Genomic DNA, 21683 nt, shown 5'->3' on the forward strand with positions numbered 1-21683 from the left:
AAAAAAAAAAGAGTGTTGCATCATGCCAGTCACGTAGCGTTTCAATTAGAGATGGTCACATCTGATATTACAAAAACAGTAAAAGCTAATTTTCCAAAGTTAACACGTATCTGCTATTTTTACTTGGTGATAAGCCAAAATGAGGCAATTTGAAAACACTGGTTTTATTACCAGCTATTTTTAACCTCCACATTAATTCTATTTAAAGGGACAGTTTCCCATTTTGAGAAAAACTATTGTTTGCTATCCTCAGGCAGATCAGGGAACAGAACTATTTATAAAGAGTACAGAGATACAGTAGGTCTACGAAAGTTAGCCTGGTTAAAGGTCTCATAGGCTATTGGAAAAAGCTAGCCAAGCTGCACCATAAGTGAAAAGACTGTAAAAGTTAGTATCACGATCATGAGTTGTAGGAAAAAGTAAAGTTTAATGTTTTATAGCTTTCCTCTGAACAATTGAAACCTATCACACTAATTGATGATCAAGAACTAACATATAGCTTCAACATCCTTAAGCCCCATCCTCGGTTGTACATTTCTTTTACCAATTTTTTAAATAAAGAAGGTGTTTGCTTGAAGAATCTCTTGAACATTCTTTTCACTTTTTTGACAGAACAAGGCTAGCTGCCATGGTTACACACATGATGCATGCAAACCTATGTTGACACAGTTTGGACCACTCTGTACTGGGTGCCCTGCAATGAATTTGATCAAAGTTCGCTCGCAGGTCAATATTAGTTGTTGATTGTTCCAGTAAATAAAAGCACTGCTACTGTGGTTCCAGCTACACACTCAAGAACACACACACACTCACAGGTAAGGGGTTGTTCACACTGGCATGGTTATTAAGCAACTAAAAAAATGCAGTTAACACAAACTAGGACAATCAAGACACTACGACTATCACACAGTGACTTTTTAGTCTGGCCTTTCCTGGAGAAGGGGACATACGAGTGCATGGTCAGAGGGTCCAGAGTCAGAGGAAAGATAAACAGACAAGGGCACAAATTACTAATTGACAGCAGCTGCAACTGCAACACTGTGCCAGACACTGCTGACTCTCTCCCAAGAGAACTATTGTAAATTAGTTATTTAGACAAATTTATAGCACAATTAAACAAGCTGATAAGTTTTTAAATGCCTGTGCCACTGCTGAGTCCACTAAACCAGAGCTGGTGCATCTCTAAATGACGTTAATTAGGTTACTTTTCAATGCTGCAAAATTAGGGCCTTGGGCAAACCCCTAATACAGGTCTCATTGGCAGATGCTACTCCCAGCTGTAAGCGAATATTCGTAAATCAATCATCAATCAGTCCATGAGGCACTGCTATGTGGCCAGGTCCATGTGTAAATCCACACATAGAATCAGACTTTTATACTGTGATGTGACTGACACCTCTACCGTTTTGCCCTTAGCAAATACATCAGCAAATCAATTGCTGTTGGAGAAACTCCACGTCTGCTCTCTGGGTCATTGAGAGATAGTTTGACGGTACATTAGCTGGTTTTATTGCCTCTGGCCCAAGCTCATCTCTCTCCATTAGTGATGTGACCAGAAAGTAAGACACAGGTCTCCAGCATGTCTTGAGAAGGAGGGTGTGGTACTGAGTTGATCAACCTCCCACTGTTTTGTTAAATCAGTCCACCAAGCCATATAGGGCTGATAAATACTAATGTTGTTTGAATGGAAACCCATTAATCTCTACAGCCAAAGACTTGCATTGATCAGGCACATGTGGTGAATATAAGATGCCTTGAAAATCATTCCCTCATAGTGTTTAGACACTGGCGACTGGCAGATATTTTCACCAGTTTCAGTCATACCTCAGTCTATATAGTCCACCTCTGGCCAAAACAAAGATGAGGTAAGTGAGTGCTGTGCCAGCTTGCACCTGCTGACTATCAATACATGAGTTTAGTGCCATTAGACTGCTCCAGCAGCAAATATTCCGTAGGGGAAAATTAGAAACATGAAGGTCCTATGCCAATGCCTCCACCCCTTTCTTCTTCCCACAGGAGCAGCATCAGCCAGCTGTGTGTCACGAGTGGGCACAGCATATACAGTTGGCCACCTGTGGCGACCGTGCCTCTTTATGGCCCGTTGCCCGCTAGAAGCCAATCAATCAGCCCAGAATTACAGGGTGCGTTTGGTAGGAGCTAACGGTGCTCGATTATATGCTTGCTGCATTTGACACATCCATAGTTAATATGTAAGGTCACCCTAGGTTATGTGTGAATATAGGTTAGGTTTGCACATAATCCCCTATAATGTCTCTGATTGCACATATCATTAATGAATTGTTAATTGTTTTCAGAAATACATACTGTGTCAATTTCAAACTCAGATTTCTGATTGGGGTAGAAGGATATGATCACCAGTCCCACCTTTATCACTGGACTTTGTTCCCATTGCATGCACACGACCATGACTCGTGGATTGCTATGGTTGGAACGTGGAGATACAATGAAAGGCACAGGGAAATAAGAGCCACACCCACAGCAATACAGCTACTCCTCAAGAGGAACTTTCCAGCCAGGTAAGCCAACCTCAAGATGATCTGACAAGAGAACAGATTGCCAAAAGCACTGTGGGAGTCACTGCAGTTTCCCTCCCCAGTAAGAAAACCAAAACAGTGAACTGTTACTCCTTGGGTCAAAGGAAACTCCACCTTATAATTTGAATGGTACCAGTTGATTGCGTGAAAATAAATATAGAAACAGGCTACAATACATTTAGACTTGACGCTCAATCCCCATGCATGATATGTTCTGTTCTCAGCAGTATTGTTGTCTCAGTGTGAAAGGCGCACAGCTCATATCATTACCCTATTAACATTAAAGTAATTACACTGTAAGTGTGGGCAGAATTATAAATGCAGGTTTAAATGTCTATCTTCATCTGTGGTATTGAGAGGGTGGAGGTGAGCATAGATGACAGAGAGAGAGAGAGAGAGAGAGAGAGAGAGAGAGAGAGAGAGAGAGAGAGAGAGAGAGAACGAGAGAGTGTATGTGTGTAGGCTACTGTATGTATGTGAGTGTGTGTGTGTGTGTGTCTGTTATAGTGAGTGAGGCTTGAGGAGGGAGCGACAGACCAGGAGGAGAGTGGACTGAGAGAGCAGCACATTGTTCACACTCGACTCAAGACAATAATCCGTGTTTACACCAGGGAATAGCAACAAGGGAATACATCAAAGGTAAGATATTTTATGCTCTTTGGAAAGCGAAATATCACAAGTTCAGGGACAAATCACTGTAAAGTATATCCATTATGTGTTTTTAAAATCACTGAATCATTCAGAGTATAATCAACCAATTAATTCACTTTTAAACTTTTTCTTCAATTCTGGTTATCTCAACAGTGTCAGTTTTTGAAATAATAACTATCATCTTGTGATTTTGCACTTTTATTATTTTATTATAAGCTAATATAATTAAGTGAACATGCATGATCTGAATACTGATTATAAGAAAATTCTATTATAACATTTTGTTAATAAATAGCTTGATTTGTTGTTTCATTTTAAGGACAGCACACATTTTTTTTGACATTTCTGTTACTATAATATTAATGAAACCAACAATAGGATTTTCTTACTTACAAGACTGAGGCTATAATTTAATTTGTCTAGTAAGTCACCTTCATTTACCTAAGTGTCGTCTTTCTGTTATAAAGCCACTGCCAGGTTGAACGTAACAGGATTGTGGGGGAAAAAAGTAATTTTACTAAAACCACTGAAATTTAATAAGATCTACACAAGAATGAAAAAAATGTATGTCTGTTAAAAATCCCCAAATTATTTGATTCTTCCTTTATAAATGCAACAGTGTTCTGTTGGCTCATTCAGCCAAAAATAATACAATATAAAGTCTGAACACAATTAGGACCTTTGTTGTGTATCATCTCTCTCCTAGACTCTCTTGCTCCCTTCTACTTTTAAATTTGTAAAAATCCCAAAAATAAATAAAAAGAAAACAACAGTGACTAGAACATCACATCATCTTTGAGTAATAATTGTGAGGATAAATATTAAATAATGTTGTGAGAGGTGCAGTGTGCCTAAACAGAATAGAGAGACAGAGATGTTCTGTGTCATCAGTGCATCAAATGATGTATGGAAATGTCCTTGTTGTTATTAAAGTGATACCTTAAAACAACTTGTGGGCAGAGAGGAACACAAGAGAAACTCTATTCGGGTTTTGCACAATTCCCACAGATTTGACTGCATGGAACCATAAAACATTCATGCACTTAAACACATGTAGACCCACAAAGTAATGATATTTTTGACTGTCATAGGAAGCAGTGTGCTGTTGACCTCGGTGCGAAAGCTGGAGCAGGTTAGGTTATTTTGATCTATCCACTTTTCTCAAGGCAGATAGATAGGATTTCGACTTAATATGTAGATTATTCATGAAATCATTCTTAGAATCTCATGTACGAAGGTTGACAATTGTAGGCTATATTTGTATTATTGTGTCGGGGTGATTGCCTATTTCACGGATGCTACAAAGTTTTGTCGTTACTCCAGTGCCAAAGCCGTTCCTAATCACTGACTGGCTGAGCTGTATACTGTAGGCACAACTTGTAACAACCAATCACTGTGAAAGCCCTGTGTGTTACTGCCTCCAGTAAAAATAATAGTAATGGTCGTATGCATGAAACAAGCTGTTTTGTAAACTAATTTGTATTGTATGTTTACAGAAATAAAAAGGCAATGCATGTAGTTACTTGATAAACAGAGGCTTTGCTGAGCACTGTAGCTGCACACCAGCCTTAAATCATTACATTCAAAAGCAGAGCATGAGCTCTCTTCATACTAAACTTTATTGATCATCCCTGGAGATCAATAAAGTATAATCTACCACCTAACCTAGGAGATTTCCATCTGTGGCCAACAGGTGATCATATACAACAGTTTGAAATCCTTTCCCACAGCCACTTTCTTTCATTAGTTTTAGGACAATGCGTGTTGTGACTTTGTTTCACTCATTTTGGGTGAAATGAGTCGGACATGGCGGAAAAGTCTGAAGGCATTAAAATACTTTTTGTCATGAATGACTGTTTAAGAAAAACCAATTGAAGGCATATTTAATCATTTATAACATATAGCACTTTTCTGTATAGACATAATTTAAAACAAACTGCAAATTGTATTTAGCATTAAAATATTGTAATGAGTCCAAAATCTATGAAACCTAGAGTTTCTGAGACTTTTGAGATACACAACTTACAGGACATTCATGAGAAAAAATATGTTGTGTCATCCATAAATGCAACAAATCCACTGTAGATGCTGTATACCGCATGACTAAAATATTCATTACAGTAGTGGATCTATATTTATAAAGCATACTATGTTATTCTTTAGAATATGCACTTGCATGCTACAACCCAAGATTGTCTATTGGATTTCTGTCTGCAGAAGAGTCTAATATAATAAAACACTCAGGGGATTTTTTTTCAGGATCTTGTCAGTAAGATGGACAAGCACTTGCTTGCCTGATGGATATCTGGATCTACAGTGTGAAAATCTTGATCAGTCCTTTAAAGCACAGTAGTGGCTGCAGCCTAAAGTCACATGAGTGTATGGTAATTCTTTGTAGTGCTGCTGCATTATACTGACAACACGCCTACAACAAGCTCATTGTCTGTCTGGATTGAAGGCTTTAGTCAACAGACACAAAATGCATACTGATGAAATACATTATGCAGCAGCCTCTGCCAGAGATAGAAAACTGACTGACATATGTAAATGTATGGAAAAATCATTGTGGTGTTTTCCTGCTTACCAGTCATTCATATGTATCTGAAAGGAAAGCATTATTTTTCTTTTTCTTCGTTTTTCTCATTATCCAACTTTCACTTGGAAGAATGTCCAATATTGTTCCACTTTATCTCCAAATTTACATCAGCTGACTAATGCTAATATCACTGGATTACATTTAAATCCTGTAACATCTCTTTGTAAATCCTTCCCAGAATTTCCTCTGTCAAGCACAATCAAATTTCCTTTATATAAACGTATGGAATTATCAACATGACAGATAAACTGAACGTATAAGTTCCTATAAAGCTCTTCAAATGACTTCCCTCCAACCGGAACTTCAGTCTCCACAGATTATATATGTAATGAGTCATTGCTGTCTGATGTGTGTTCCTTTGAACAGCTGACAGTACTTCTCAAGGTCATACTGCTGGCAAAGAGAATTTGCTGATTTGTTCCTGCCACTGTAATGCACAAGCATTGGCCTAAAGGTTATGCTCGCCAACAAATCTAAGCTGCCTTTAAAGGAATAGTTTGACATTTGGGGAAATGTGATATATACTTTTTTGCCAAGAGATAGATAACAAGATTAATACCACTCTCACATCTGTGCAGTTCATTTAGGGCCATAGACAGCAGGCGTTTAGCCTAGCTTAGCACAAAGACCGAAAATGGGCAAACAGCTAGCCTGGTTCTGTCCAAAGATAGCAAAATCTACTTATCTCTAAGGCTTACTCAGTAAAATATTATATTTCATGCTTTGAATCTGGATTGTCTACTGGTTGCCTGGTTACCGGTCCCTGCCAAGAAAGTCTGGCACATAAAAAATGGCAAATTTTCTTTATTGCACTTTTGCAGATTTCACCCATTTCCAAAATTTTTGAACTATTCCTTTAAGCAAATCACAGTATAGCTGCTTAAGTGCCAAGAGAGCAGACTGTGTATAGGGCAAATTCCAGGTACAAATTGTGTAACACTGTGTTTGCCCATGAAATCTGCCCCAGATAAATAATGGACCGAATAATTTGGTAGCTAATACTATTAAGCTTACCTTCCTCTGTCACTTTAATCTCGTGACTCTTTGAGTACATACTGTAAAGTAAATAGAATGGATCTGAACAAACTTGGATCAGCAACACTGCTATTCATTATGTGCTGAGTCACACAGGGAATAGAGCCCCCACTGTGTCACTGCCACTTTCCAAATAATAAGAATACCACAGAAGACATTTTAGCATGGTCTCCAAAGCCTCCCCTTCTATATTGACCCCATGTCAATGTCCTTCTGTCAGTGAAAGCTTTTTTACTGATTGGACAGTTTCAAAAATGCTAAAATAGGTTCAGCAATATGTTCCATATTGTTTGATTGTCAATAAATGCCACGAAAAAACGAACAGTGGATTGATCCTACTAACTAATTTGTTGTGTACAAATGATGTGTACCAATGATGTGAAAAAATGTACTATTTACTCGTGTTTGAGTTATATTTGGCCCAGGTATTTTAGGAAATTTATCAAGGTGTTTTTTGTTTTTGTTTTTAAATGGAGCAAATTTGTCATGCATTTTAAACCTGTATTTAATGTCACGTCACCTATATTAGTCATGCTGGGTAGTTGAGTACAAATGATCTACTGGTACATAGTATGTGTCTTTAGTAGTGAACTGTTCAGCAGCTAGTTGCTAACCTTGTCTTTCTGCAGTTTGGTGCTGAGCAGGTAGTGTTGACAATAAAGAAAAAATTAATAACAGCCACTTGATGTTCAGGGGTCAGCATTGGTCTTCAGTCTCCCACTATATCTCTCACTGCAGATTTGTCGACTGTATTTTACAGAGTAGTGGCTTGCATCCACAAAACAATCTCTTTGATGCTCACTTTGCAATTACTTTCAAGAAAATTTTTCATATTTGTGTTCATTGAAGCACCCAGGCAAAGCTTGTGATGATTTTGAGCTTTACTACAAGGGCAGGAAACAGATGGCAGTTCAAGTTCATTCAATTACTCTCTGTTCACTGTCAGAAGTGAATTCAAAACTCATTGGCAGAAACAGCAGTCATAGCTAATCTAATTCTGAGTTTTGGGAATTGGTCAGGAAACATGATGAAGAGAGATGAATGTCAAGATGTGAGACAACTCCTTCCTCATTTGTGCTGACACAAGTACAGTTGCAGTAATCAACAAAACTTTGATTCCTGTTCAACCATGATTAGAAATCTATTTTGTACAAATGTCATTCCCAACTAGACTTTATTCTGATAAGTGTTCAAAACTTTTGCTCTAAAATGACATTTAATACTGATGTCTGTTTGTATTTTTTTTTCAGATAGCGAGTCTGACTACTTCACCATTATGTCCGCTCCTGACAACTGCTCGTTGTATCTAATGGTTGACAAAGATGAATGGCTTTGTCCTCCTGGGGAAAAGTGTACCAACCAGACCTCTGGGGTGAGCGGCAGCCACATGGATCTGGATGATGCATGTCTGACAAAGTACCTGGAGGAATATCTGGGTCCTCGTCGGTCATCTGTGTTCCTTCCCGTGTGCCTCATCTACCTGGTCATTTTCATGATAGGTGTGGTGGGGAATGTGCTTACATGCACTGTCATTGCACGCAACAAAGTGATGTGGACGCCAACAAACTACTACTTGTTCAGCCTGGCAGTGTCAGACCTGCTGGTGCTGCTGCTTGGCATGCCATTAGAGCTGTATGAGCTGTGGCAGAACTACCCTTTCCTCCTGGGAAAAGGTGGCTGCTACTTTAAAACATTCCTATTCGAGACTGTTTGCTTGGCCTCCATCCTCAACGTGACGGCGCTGAGTGTGGAGCGTTACATTGCTGTGGTGCACCCGCTACGAGCAAAGTATGTTGTAACACGCACCCATGCCAAACGGGTCATCCTTACAGTGTGGGGTGTGTCCGTGTTGTGTGCTTTGCCTAACACAAGTCTGCATGGGATCTACATCCTTCAAAGTCACTCCACCAGCCCTGCTGGAAACATAACCTTGGACATCCCTGACTCAGCGATCTGTATGCTGGTGAAACCGCGCTGGATGTACAACCTGACCATCCAGGTGACCACCTTGCTTTTCTTCTTTCTGCCCATGCTCACCATCAGTGCTCTCTACATGCTCATCGGGCTGCAGCTGAAGCGGGAGAAGATGCATCAGGCACTGGAGGCGAAGACGGGCTTTGGACAGGACAGCTTCTGTAACATCAGAACACAGCAGCAGAAGGCACGTCGAAGGCAGGTCACTAAAATGTTGTGTGAGTACCAAACCTTTCTAATCTTGGTTTTTTTCTTTACTAATACTCTTTTCCTTTAATCTTAAAAAGAGCTATGTGCTTATTCACCTGTAAGCAGACCTAAATTAGAGCCCGATTGATACTTGTTTTAAAAGATGAGAAACTTTAATTCTAATAAAAAGGCACTATCTTGGAACATATCCTTGCCAGCTGTAATCCCATAGTGCTCCTTGTGAAAGATAAGACACTTCCTATTATGAAGCATAAATCTTCATAACTTCCTCTGTCCCAGCCGGGTAATAATACAGCTTTTTTGCACTTTCCAAATTTTATTGGACTGCATGAATCTAATTATGATTATTTAGCCTCACATCCCAGAGCTGTTCCTGGGGGCGTGTTTACCCCACCAGATAGAGAGCAAAATTGGGCAGAGTCATTGGCGCCCATTTATTTTCTATGAAAGCCGCAAATACATTGCAAGGTGCAGCATAGGGAGGCCAGTGTTGACAAATGATCTCACCATACAGAGGGCAAAGTTCAAGTAAATGTAGTTCTGTCAGGATTAGTCAATTGCTCTGTCAAGGGAAAAGTAATAGTGAACAATTTTGATACTTGATTAATATTTCAGGTCGTTTATCAAACATAAATTCCAAACATTCTCTGGTTACAGCCTCTTAAATGTGACCTTATGCAACTTTTCTCTGTTTCATGTTATTGTAAAGTGAAAATCTTTCAGTCTCGACTGGTTGATTGGACAAAGCAAGTCACTTAAAAAAAATGACATTGGGGACTTCTAACTTTTTTTGTACAGACTAAACAATTAATATATTAATTAATTAATTTCCTGTCAAACAATTAACTGTGACCTAAAAGGAGAGGAAAAATTAAACCAGAAACCACCAGTCACACCTGACATGTGTTGTCTATTTAATGTAAAAAAGCTGCTGCACCCATCTGTGTCATTGGGAATAGACAAATATGTTAGAAGTGAAAAGAGAAAAGATATGCGATCTGATATGCTGATGAAAATGTAATCCATAAGGCTATTAGATTTCCCCAAAACATGTCGTACTGATACTTGACAGTTGCTTACGCACATGAATACATTTTGATATAATGATAAAACACCAACCATGCAGAGATCAACTGGTTTCCTCCATGTGACAGAGACACAACCAGATCTAACAGCCCACAGGTGCTTTTGTATCGCTCAGAGGTGAAGGTGAAAGCAAATTTAGAGGTGAACGTCTTTCATACTGCATAAGCATGAGCTGTTTGAAGATATTAATCTATAATGCTATGACACTGATTTACACGCTTGGCTGCACAGGCACAGATGTTGAGATTCTATTGGATCACCTCTCTTATCAGCTTACTAAAGAACAGAACAAATAACCTTGTGGGACACGGATGCAACTTTATACAATTTATTGAATACTTTTGTCTAGACTTCTCTTCAGAGACATCAACAGTGAGACCTCTGGGGTTGTGATCTTTATTTCAAGCAATATTTTGCCAAGATACAATTTAGAGTTTGTTTCTAGCCAACCTTTCAAAAGGTCAGAGCATCCCTAGAAGATTTTCATCAGTATGAGTGAAATGATGGAAGCCTAAAGATCAGAGAAGGTATGCAGTTCAAATCCCAACAACGTTTAAAAACAATGCCTCAAACAACTCCAACTTTGTATCAACTCATAGGAGATTGTGTATGTACAAAGTGTAACTGCATGAATTTGAAGAACAAGCATGCATGACAAATGAGTAGACTAAAAAAGGTAAAGAAGGTATTTACAGTGCATGGTTGTATAATGAAACTGGCTGACTGGGAGATGCAGAGTGCTGCGATCGGCTCAAGGTCTGCTGCACTTAATCCAATACCTGCACTTCTTTTTCCGATGTTGATGAGTGTAAATCTATAAGCAACATGTGCTTCAGTAATGAAGAAAAAATAACAAATTAAAAGAAAAAGGTAGCTAAGTTGAGGGAGCTAATGGCCAGCACATCTACATGCACTGCTCTTGCCATGCCTTCTAATTCTGTTTCAAGAACTTAGAGTGAATCAGAATAATGTCTGCATCAATCAAAATGCGCAATTAACTTTTAAACCACAATGAGAGAGGAAAATGTAAGCATTGTGAGGGTTCAGTAGCCTTTATTCATTTTTTGGCTTCTGATGATGTGTTTAAGTCATAACTGGTGTTAAATTTACATAGCCTTTCATGAGGGCCACTCCAAAACCAGGAGAAATGTTAAGGACGAGTACTGGGACCCATACTAATGATGTGAAACACAGATGAATCATAAATTATGAATCTAAAGATTTATTTAACACTGGTGTCTAGAACTAAATCAAAGCCTGTGTGGCCAGGACAGAATATCTCTCCATCACTGACACACAGCCCCTAGAGGGACGACTGAATTGAGACCAGAGAGAACATGTTGGCAACATCAATCAATGCTTTTAAATCATTCCCCTTCTCTCTCTTGCTGTTTTTCCAGTTGTTTTAGTGGTGGTTTTTGCAATCTGCTGGGCCCCGTTTCACACTGACCGCCTCATGTGGAGTTTCATCAATAACTGGACTGACAACCACCGGGAAATCTTCCAGTATGTGCACATCATCTCTGGAGTGTTCTTCTACCTCAGTTCAGCAGTCAACCCAATCCTGTACAATCTTATGTCCACACGCTTTAGAGAAATGTTCAAGGAGGTCATGTGCCATCGGCCACACCACATCACTCCCAGGAAACACTCGCTCAGTGTCACCCGGGTGACGCTCCGCAGCACCCTAAGTGATGCGCCGTTCAGCAACGGAGCAGCTGTTGTTGAAGCCGAGGCAGAAGATGGAGAAGTAAGGATGAAAGATGAGACCACTTTTACATGTTAAACAAAAACTTGGGTTTGTCAAGGGGGACACATTGTTGGTAGGAGAGTATGATGTTTAGAAACACTGTCCCGTTCGGAGCCACCGCATCCATCAACTGTCATCAACATCCACTTTGAGCAGGTGCATTATATAACAACCTAAAATAGTCTGAGTGGAAGGAATCCAGAAAAAAAGCTGTAAGACTGCAGTGTAAGTGTTAATATGCTGCTTTTCAAAAACTTTATTTGAGCTCAGCAAATCACATTCTGAGGCTGAACTGCAAACTTTTTCAAACACACTTGAGCAGGTTTAGATACACATTCAAACAATTTCTTAATGATGGAGGAATCTACACTAGAATGTCATCTTAAGTTCAACAATGTAAAGAATATCCAATGTTACAATAGGACAGAATAGAATAAACTGTATTGACCAAGAGGGGACATTTGTCTTGGGCACAGTGTTCAATGTATGAAAGCCATTTCAAAGAAAAGAAAAATCTGGGCAAACATTTTGGTTTTGGAAAATGTGTGCAAATGATGACAATATAGTTGAGACGATTCAGGTGATTAATGAATACAAAAGTTGGTCAAAGAAAGAAATAGGTTGAAAACGTTTAAATACTTGGTCATGTAGAGTAACGATATGTTAAACACAATAGTGTAAAGTAAAAAAAAAAAAACTTTCTGGGTTAAAAAGGCCCGATATGTAAATATTGATGATGGATGGACGCATTAGATAAATAGCTAAATAATAAGTAAATGTCTTTTTTTTTTTACAATACTGCTTCTATAATCGTCCATGATGTAAGGGGTGAAGCACACTGTACAGTATGTACCATAATAATCTGTATCAAATAATTTGTATTACAAATGACAAAGATTCATATCACTTGCATTGTTCTGTAAGGATATATACTGTATACGAAATTGCTATGTTCAGATTACAAAATGGTTGTCAGCCCTGTGTACTGCTTTCAGTGTTTATACATGTGTTTAAGTCATTTCTGCTACTTGTCTTAATGCTTTTTATTGCCCAAAGTGTACTACAAATTAAATAAAGTTTCAAATGCTTTTAAATTATATGATTAACTTTTAGATGATAGGTCCACTTGCAGAAACATCATAGAATCAGATCAATTTTCAAAATAAAATATTGTGTGCAGACTCCAGATCTAATTTCGTGCTAGATCAACATTGTGGCACTAGACCAAAAGTCAATCAGTGAGAGGCACACACCGAGAGAAACACACCATTTGTATCCTTTTTAGGAATAAATTACACAACCACATATGGCTTTGAAGACGTGCAGATCACAGAGCCAAACCGTGTCGCAGACGTCACGTTATAAAGTGGTGCCCAGTGGAATTTCGGGGTAGTCCCTTTGCTGCATGTCGTCCCCTAAAAAAAAAACCCTGACAGGGCTGTACCCCACCTCCATCCATGGGAAGAAGGTTGAGCAGGTTAGCAACTTCAAATATTTTATACTCATTATAGCCAATAAATTCAGTTTTGATCAATACCACTTCACCATCACTTCTATCCATAAAACGATCCCAGCAAAGACTCAATGTCATCCGTAAACTCAGAGCACTGTCTGTTGCTCCCTGTCTCCTGTTTCATGTTAACCATCTCCAACAAAAACAAACCAGGGCACCCTGGTAGCTCACCTGGTAGAGACCTTGCTGCAGCGGCCAGGGGTTTGAATCCAACCTGTGGCCCTTGCCCTGCGTGTCATCATCACGTCTCCCCCCATTCCTGTCAATATCTAAAGCTGTCCTGTCAAATAAAGGGATAAAAATCACATCACATGTGTTGCCTCTAAAAAGCATCTCGCTCACAGACTTGAGAGAAAGAGCTGTCACATGCCTAGCACTCTCAATAGCAAGTGATCAGCCCCTCAATCAACACTTCACGTTACTGCCATCTGCTCGGAGATACAGGACTTTAAAATGGAAAGAGGTCGCTTCAGCAGGAGTTCTATCTCTTCTGCCAGAGCAACCCTGAGCAAACTGCCTTGCTGACACTGCTATATGCTGGGATATATGAACGTAGACGTGGAGATTTTTTTAATGTATTGTCTATATCTGTATGTTTCTGTGTAAACCGTGAAAACAAATCGCACTCTTGGACAATAAATCTGAATCTACACAATTCAAGTTAAATGTTAAAAGGGAGTTAGAGTTTTTCACAACTGCTAAAACACATTTCTTGAAACCTGCCAACCTCTCCTCAAAGCTGTGAACACAAAACCCAACCTTCGAATTCACAGAACCTCTGACTTCTTTGGCACTTGGCAACTTCAAAATCACCTCAAAACCATTTTATCTGTGCTTTAAAACAAAAAATACTTTAAGATCACACACACAGCCAGTCACTATATACTAAACACTGACACAGTGTTCAGGGCATGTAGCTGCAGAATTTGTATTGTGGTAGACACATTTTGCATTTTCAAAAAACTATAAAGAAAGTTTGCATTGCCAACTCAGTACAGAACATATTGTATAGTGTTCTGCAAGCAATACAGTAATACAAACAAAGGATTCAATCTCAGCCTCACATCTTTGTGCTGGGAGGACTTCATCTACATCTCAGGCAACGGGGGTCAAACCCACTGTTGTGCCGGATCCAGCCTTGACAAGACTCCACATCTATGTCACTGCAGGCCAAGTCTATTTCCTCAACCAAAACTATTTGGTTGAGGAAAGGAGAGTATGGTGGAAGACAAACACGGTTGATATTGAACAATGCATATCTGGATTTTATTCTGGTCAACTCATTTAATCACATCAATAGAAACATGTGTGAACAATTTTGAGTAAACAATGATAACTGTGTTCAGCTTGTGCCGTCTGTGTTTACCATTTTGCAACACAAGTGCATCACAGTACAGAATGTGTTTTAGCAAGTGAAAATGATTTTCAGAGCTTTGCCAAAAGAGTAAGTGATTCAATAAATGGGTTTAGGGCACATACAGGAGCATTTGATTCAGAGAATTGGGTTTAGTGTTTTAGCAATTGTGAAAAGCTGTAAAAAGACAAAATGAGAGACCAATAGGTCCCGAACATGACAATATAAATGGAAAAATCCTCAGTGTCTGACATTGCTATTCAAAGCATTTCATGCAGAAGGGGTCAGAAGTCCAACGAAGATGTTTCTCACTTGTCACATGTATTCACAGGTATTATCTGAGGCCCTGCTCTAAAAGAAGAATCACAGTGGGAATCGCTTTTGGAAGTCTTTATAAACTATCAAATCTCTCAGAGCTGACAACCTCAGCAGTGCTGGAGGCAGTGCAGGGTAGTTTCAGGTACTGTTTCTGTCCACACTTATTTTTCAGAAATATGCCGTGTTGTTGCTAGGGATGTCTTGATGAGGTTTTTTTAAGACCCAGATCTAATCAGAGTCATATAATATTAAGTATTTGCCAATACCAAGTCCCGATCCAATACTTTTATTTTACACAATAAAGTGTAAATTAACAAACCCTCTCTGTAGCCTTTTTGGGACTTTTGATTGTATGGAGGGAGTTTCTTTCTCTAGTGTTCGGTGCTTCAGTTCAGCCTCCGCCTGAGTTACCTGAATCAACTGTCTGTATTCTGCTGCTGAGTGTTTATTTCTGTTGTCTGTACATTTTTGCAGATTTCATGTTGTTTCAGTTTCAGTCAGAAAATACTACTCAAAGTTTTATGTTGAAATTAAGCAGCTACTAAGACAGAAACCACAAGACTGAAAACCTGATTTAAATCACACACAGGAGACAACCTTGCACAGACCTTACACAGCATTGACAACAAAATTGTTACAGCTATGAATCCTCCACAGTGGAAGAGTGAATCTGTATGGATAGAGTGAATTAATTTCTCCTTTTCGAATAATGTCAAGGAGGTACCCATGGAAATTGCTTTTGTTCCAGAGCACCTTGTGGCAGGTATATACGGTTGATGATGGTGAAACCTCTGGTCTAACAGAGCCCTAGAGAGAAAGACAAGTACATCCATTACGTTCTGCCTGAAGTGCAGAGGGAGGATTTAGAAACATACTTTTTGTAGTTCTATTGCCTCATAAAAGAGCTCAAATCAAAATACAGGCTGCAGTGCCATGTCTAATGGCACTTAACCCACTGTTTATTGTTTGTTTGCCTGTCGTTAGCAGTGTTGAAAGAAAATCAGAATGAAGAGGTTAAGAAGTTGGGGTCATTCCTGCGTCGCCATGTTCCTTCACAGATGTATATGGCACCCAGGGTCCTATGTTGCCAAGTACTAGGATTAGTTATGGTTAGTCCGAGTAAGGGGACTTACAACCCTGGGAACACAGATGCACTCCACATAACATTCACCTTTTATATCTGTCCCTATGCTTAACCATATATATAACATATAGGTCATAACCTTGTGTTTGTCTACCCATCACCATATTGGAGCTGCCACATTAGAATTGAACATAATCATGTGTTTTGCTGAATCTTCCAGTATCAGCGTTCTCGCCTGGTGATACGGTTGTAATTCCTGACATTATGTGGGAATAACAACTCAATCTGTTTTTGTTCAGTTTTTTTTATGCAACTTAATTTTCTTAATTAGGTGATCAAACACAGCCGTGCAGGTTTAGAGTTGAGTCACCAAAGAAGAAAAGGAGGAGAGTGAGATAAGCTCATCAGAATATCTTTTCCATACACCATGTCCCTCTGTATTTAAAGTGTTTCTTTTGTTACTGTAGAATTAATTTAATTAATTAATTAATTTCTGCGCACTCCGCTAATTCATTGTGATGACACTCACCGGAACCTCTCATACTACATTTAATGTACTTTCTTTCACATTTTCTTAAAAGTATTTCATAACAGACGTTGGCCTTCAGTACACAGTTTAATGTAAGAAAACCTTTCTTTTGCTGCTTAGTTGCTGCTTATTTTTTAGATCTTCATCATGTTTAACAAAGACTATATTTAATGCAGTGGTCTCGTCTGATCACTGTAGTTCCACAGCTAGATCATTAAAGTTGTCTTGTCTTACCAAGGAATTTTATAAGGGCATTACACGTTTCAGTATATACAGTAATTGCAGAATAAGCAGTGAACTTGTAGCATGATTCATCTGATCACAACACTTCAACTACACTTACATTTACACTTTGTGGGCATTTCTTCTTCCTATAAATATTTAATTCAGGGTATTATTGCACATGCCACCCCCCTAGAAGAATTGATGGTATGTAGGACATTTGCACGGCACAAATATCCATCTTGGAAACACAATGTGTTATCTTCTGGCCCTCAGTCAGATGAATAATAAGGGTATTTCACTGGAGGCTGTAACTTGGTGAGATTGCCTCAAAAGCTTTAAATACCAAAAAAAAAAGGCTTTAAATTACACCTTTAGGGTAAGTGAGAGATTCAGATTCCTCTCAATCAAGATTTTGTACCTTGAATATGAAATTACAGAGGGATTGTGTTGTCAGCATGCATTAGTTACTTAGAGTGTGCACATTGAAAATCAAAGGAAATCTATTCTCTTATTCACCTTGCACAATGCACTTGATAAGACTATTATGTGACTGCACTCAGTCTCACTACCGCTAATATAACTTGCACACGATGATATTTAAAGAAGATAGGCTGTTCTTTAAATGTCACTGTTTCTGTCATTCTGACTTTCACACCTTGTCCCTCAGGATAATCCAACTAAAAGGTTTTGTCTTCCATCTGCTCCACCACCAACAGCGTCTAGACTCCAGGGGATTCCACCTCCTATCTTCATAGAGCTTTGCTTAATGAAGATATATCACATCGCAAGGGTCTTGTAGCGACAGTTTTGCTTTTATTAATCTTACTGAAATAGCACTTAAAGGTTATATATATATGAATTTCACTTGCCACTAGATGTCCCACATAGTTTGTTATTTACCCAAAAATACCAAACAATAGAAACGTCTAGGCCTATAAAAGAGGTCAACAAAATATAACTATACTGAAAACAGCATACAGCAAACAGAGTATGAACTGAACAAACTGACCTGACCAAATGAGACACACAAGGGAACATATATAGTGGCTTGGCCAAACCAATTTACACACAAGGGGAAAACAAAATGCACGCCAACTACAACTACCATAAGTAAAACAATGTGACTGATCTGTACGAACAAAATCACTGAGACTGGAATGAGACTCAAACCTATGGATTACTAGTATTATATAACAAGTAAATGCCTTTAAAAAGGTAGTAATAAATAAGCTGCTTTTTGACAGTGTATGTATTCACACAGTATATCAGACTACAACATTTTCTCTAAACAGTATGAAATGAAACCCCAGGCCATAACTGACTTGAATAGTGCCAGATGCTTTAAACCCTTGGACCAGTTGGCAAGATAGATTAGGCATCACTAAAAATCTGGGAGCAATATTGGCTACCACTGAAGTAGTGCTCTTGTAAATAACAGCCAGTGATCATTGCATAGCCAGCTCTCTCCAGAGGAGGAGGTGAAGATTGGAAAATAAGGCCTCATCAATGCACAGACACAACTACAAACAGAGTCCATCAGTCGACAGTAAATGCAGACACACAGCCTTCTCTTGGACCCATCTGGAAGAGCGCAAACAAAGCTTAACTCTGAGGTAAAATTATGTTGCCTCATAGGAGGAATATTAACCTCAGATTGCTGAATCAAGCCTTTTGATCTTCTTTGAGTTTTCACATGAAAACAAGGTAGACAATATCTCTATTGTGTGTTTTTTTCAGTGTGTTTTTGTAAGAATGTTCAGTATAAACAAAGACAGCACTCAAAACTAGATTCTTTTTTGATTACATTACACACACAGAAATCGCCACACGCGTTTGCAGAAGTGTCCTGACTTTTGTAGTTGTACCCAATGAATTGTCTGTATTTTCAGCTTTTGAAGCAAATACATAGACTTGTCAGCCATTAATATGTTGGTCTGTATTTACGGATTTGTCCACACATTTACAAATCTGATCACGCACACACGGATTCTGAACACACATTTGCAGATTCATGTACACATTCACAAATCTCAGCACATATTTACAGATTATTTTACACATTTGCAAATCTGTTTAAGTGCATACTGACTGAGATACAGATACACAACTCTCTACTCACATCTGTAAATAATACAATAATGGCTCCATACAGAATAAGAATCACTTTTATTGGCTAGGTATGTATACGCAAGGAATTTAACTTTTTTACGAATGAGCTACAAACATGTTTTCTAATTGTTGTACGAAACAAAAAGAGGATTTTGGAAAGACAAATATGTGATGAAGTTGTGGTACACACAGAATACGATTCAGCCGAATCCACTGGACATGAAGAGTATGAGTTCCTCTGCGCAGGCACTCGACCATACGTCGGAGTCATGCAGCAACAAGGATGTGATTTCCAGCCAGCTTCACACCCACAAACAGAGTTGATTTTATTTGTTGGTAAACATGTCAGAGGTGTTTGCTATCAGGAATTAGACCCAGTTTCTCTGTGGTGGTAGGTGATAATTGTGCTTTGGTACCACTTGCACGCTAAATATGAAGAAGAAACAGACAGAAGCATGCCAGCCATGCCAGTCTGGCAAAAGCAAAAGCAAACTCAGCACTCAGAGTACTCACTGGCTTTCTGAGAAAAAAAAGTTGTAAATGCAAGATAAATGTTAAAAGGTAGAAACAGAACAGGAATGAGTTCCTTTCACACTTAAGCCAGATGTATATTTGTGCATTAATGGCTTGCAGTAACTACAAGTTGGCACTACAGTTGCTGTGACGTTATCAATGTGAAGACCGTAAGAACTGTGATCTGGTCACCTTGGACTGCTTGTGCAGTTTCTGATTGTTGAGGGTGAAGAAAATGTAAAACAAGTTAAAGAAATGCTCAATAATATTCCTTTCAGTAACATGCATCAGACAAAGCAATTTCCACTGCAAATCTTCTCACCACGATGTCCATTATCGGAGACAAAGTAAATGGATGTAAACACATTTACATGGGCTATGAATGACTGCACAACAATATTCTTCTAATCAGCAGCGAGACAAACATCATCGTTACTCCGTATAACGAAGTGAATAACAAGATGTAAACACAATTACTTTATGGTAGGTATTTAAAGCACGCTATCCATATAGTATGGCAGTGGTGCTATCCACAGGTAAAAACTGATACTGATGAATTCCTATGTCGTACACCGTGATGCAGAAGTATAATTTCCCCTTCACCAGTAATTACAGAAAAACAGTCCAAGCCTCATTCTCCTCCATTCAGGCTGCAGATACAAACAACCAGTCTGAAAGAAAACACACTCTGGGGGGAGTTTTGTGCACATACTGTAGAAAAAAATGTCCATAATAAAGACTGAATCTGAATCTGAAAATGCAGGTAAAATTATAATTTGTTATTGCTAGGAAAGAATAGTGTTTTGTAAGGGCTAAAAAGAGAACAATCAAAATACTAACCCTAATTATATTAACTACCTGTTCTCAATAGCCAGTCTGGAAATTATGCAAACCACTGCATTGTGAGCATTTATGAAAATCCTGAAGATCAGTAATTAAAGCTGATATAAATATACCTAATGAGAGTAAGTCTAATTATCATTGCACTGTTCAGCAATGACAGGGGATACAGACATAGACATTGTTATGCTAATTACATATGTTCCTATTTGAATAAAACAAGACAGGACAGAATGTGACAAGAGGCCTCAAGTCTCAGTTGCACTGATCAGTATTTCAAGATTTCCAGGTGAACTTGCCGCACTTACTTTTCAAATTGTGTTTTTGTTACCTTCACCTGTCAGTTCATTTACTCACTCAAATCTGTCTAAACTGCGTCCTCTTACATTGTCCAGCCCTGGGTTTTGCCCCTCAGGTTGTACAATGGTTGCCTCTGATTCATGGAGATTGTTGTTTTTGTTGTTTGAGAGGACACCTCCAGACCCAACTCAGGGTTTTAAGCCTCAAGTGACACAAGTGGACATCAAACAAACATAAAACAATAAAGGACAGTGCTCTTTTCAAATACCACAATATCTATCACAGTATCAGGTCAGGTCAGGTCAAGCATGAACGTGAGTCAGACCCACTCTCTGTGTTTGTGAATGCTCATCGCCTCTTAGATATATCAATCCATGTCAAAACAACTGTGAGTTACCCATTTTATGCACTTAGTTTAGTTTGTTCAAAACCTGAATGAACTACATTTGAAAGGTGAAATCTCTAGACTGATGCAAGGTTGGAATTGTATTTATTGGAAGCAAAAATGAGCCACATTAGCTCCCTGGTTTTTGTTGTTGATGCAATATAGCAAACATCTGCCGACCAGAAGCATCACATTTGCAAATATTTCACAGAAATCCAGTGATCAGATGCCTAATTTCCTAAGGTCACAATCCTATAAGGTATATCTTCAGTGACACATGTTAAAATTCCATACAAACAAATAAAAACAAATACAAGTTTCATCTGGTTTACATCTTACTATAAGACCAAAGCAGGCAACGAAGCAGGTGACATTTTTCTCCTGCTGCAGTCTCCTATGATGTATAACCTTTGTAATATGCAAATCCTCAAAAGCAGTGGGAGCAGTGAAAAAAGTCCTATTACATGAAAAGTATGAAGCTGATTCATTCATGTTCATGAATTAAAACATGCCTATTAATCTTAATAATTCTTTGAAAAAAAATATGGTGGATAACACACAGTAACCTTGAGGAGGGAATAAGTGGTGCTGCACTATATATGCAGGTGAAACAAAATTGCTCATAGGCCTCATAGGTCATAAAACCAACTGTAAAT

At 38.7% G+C, this 21683-nt stretch overlaps 1 protein-coding gene across 1 annotated transcript; it reads left to right on the top strand.

The window, feature by feature from the left end:
- Positions 1-2999: 2999 nt before the first annotated feature.
- nmur1a (neuromedin U receptor 1a) lies at positions 3000-12951 on the top strand. The gene is made up of 3 exons (XM_051375940.1): positions 3000-3194; positions 8088-9029; positions 11508-12951. Exons 2-3 carry the CDS (start codon positions 8114-8116, stop codon positions 11891-11893), a joined length of 1302 nt encoding a protein of 433 aa, XP_051231900.1. The 5' UTR covers positions 3000-3194; positions 8088-8113; the 3' UTR covers positions 11894-12951.
- Positions 12952-21683: the final 8732 nt, after the last annotated feature.

This window comes from Dicentrarchus labrax, unplaced genomic scaffold, assembly GCF_905237075.1.
Source record: "Dicentrarchus labrax unplaced genomic scaffold, dlabrax2021, whole genome shotgun sequence".
Lineage (NCBI taxonomy): Eukaryota > Metazoa > Chordata > Actinopteri > Moronidae > Dicentrarchus > Dicentrarchus labrax.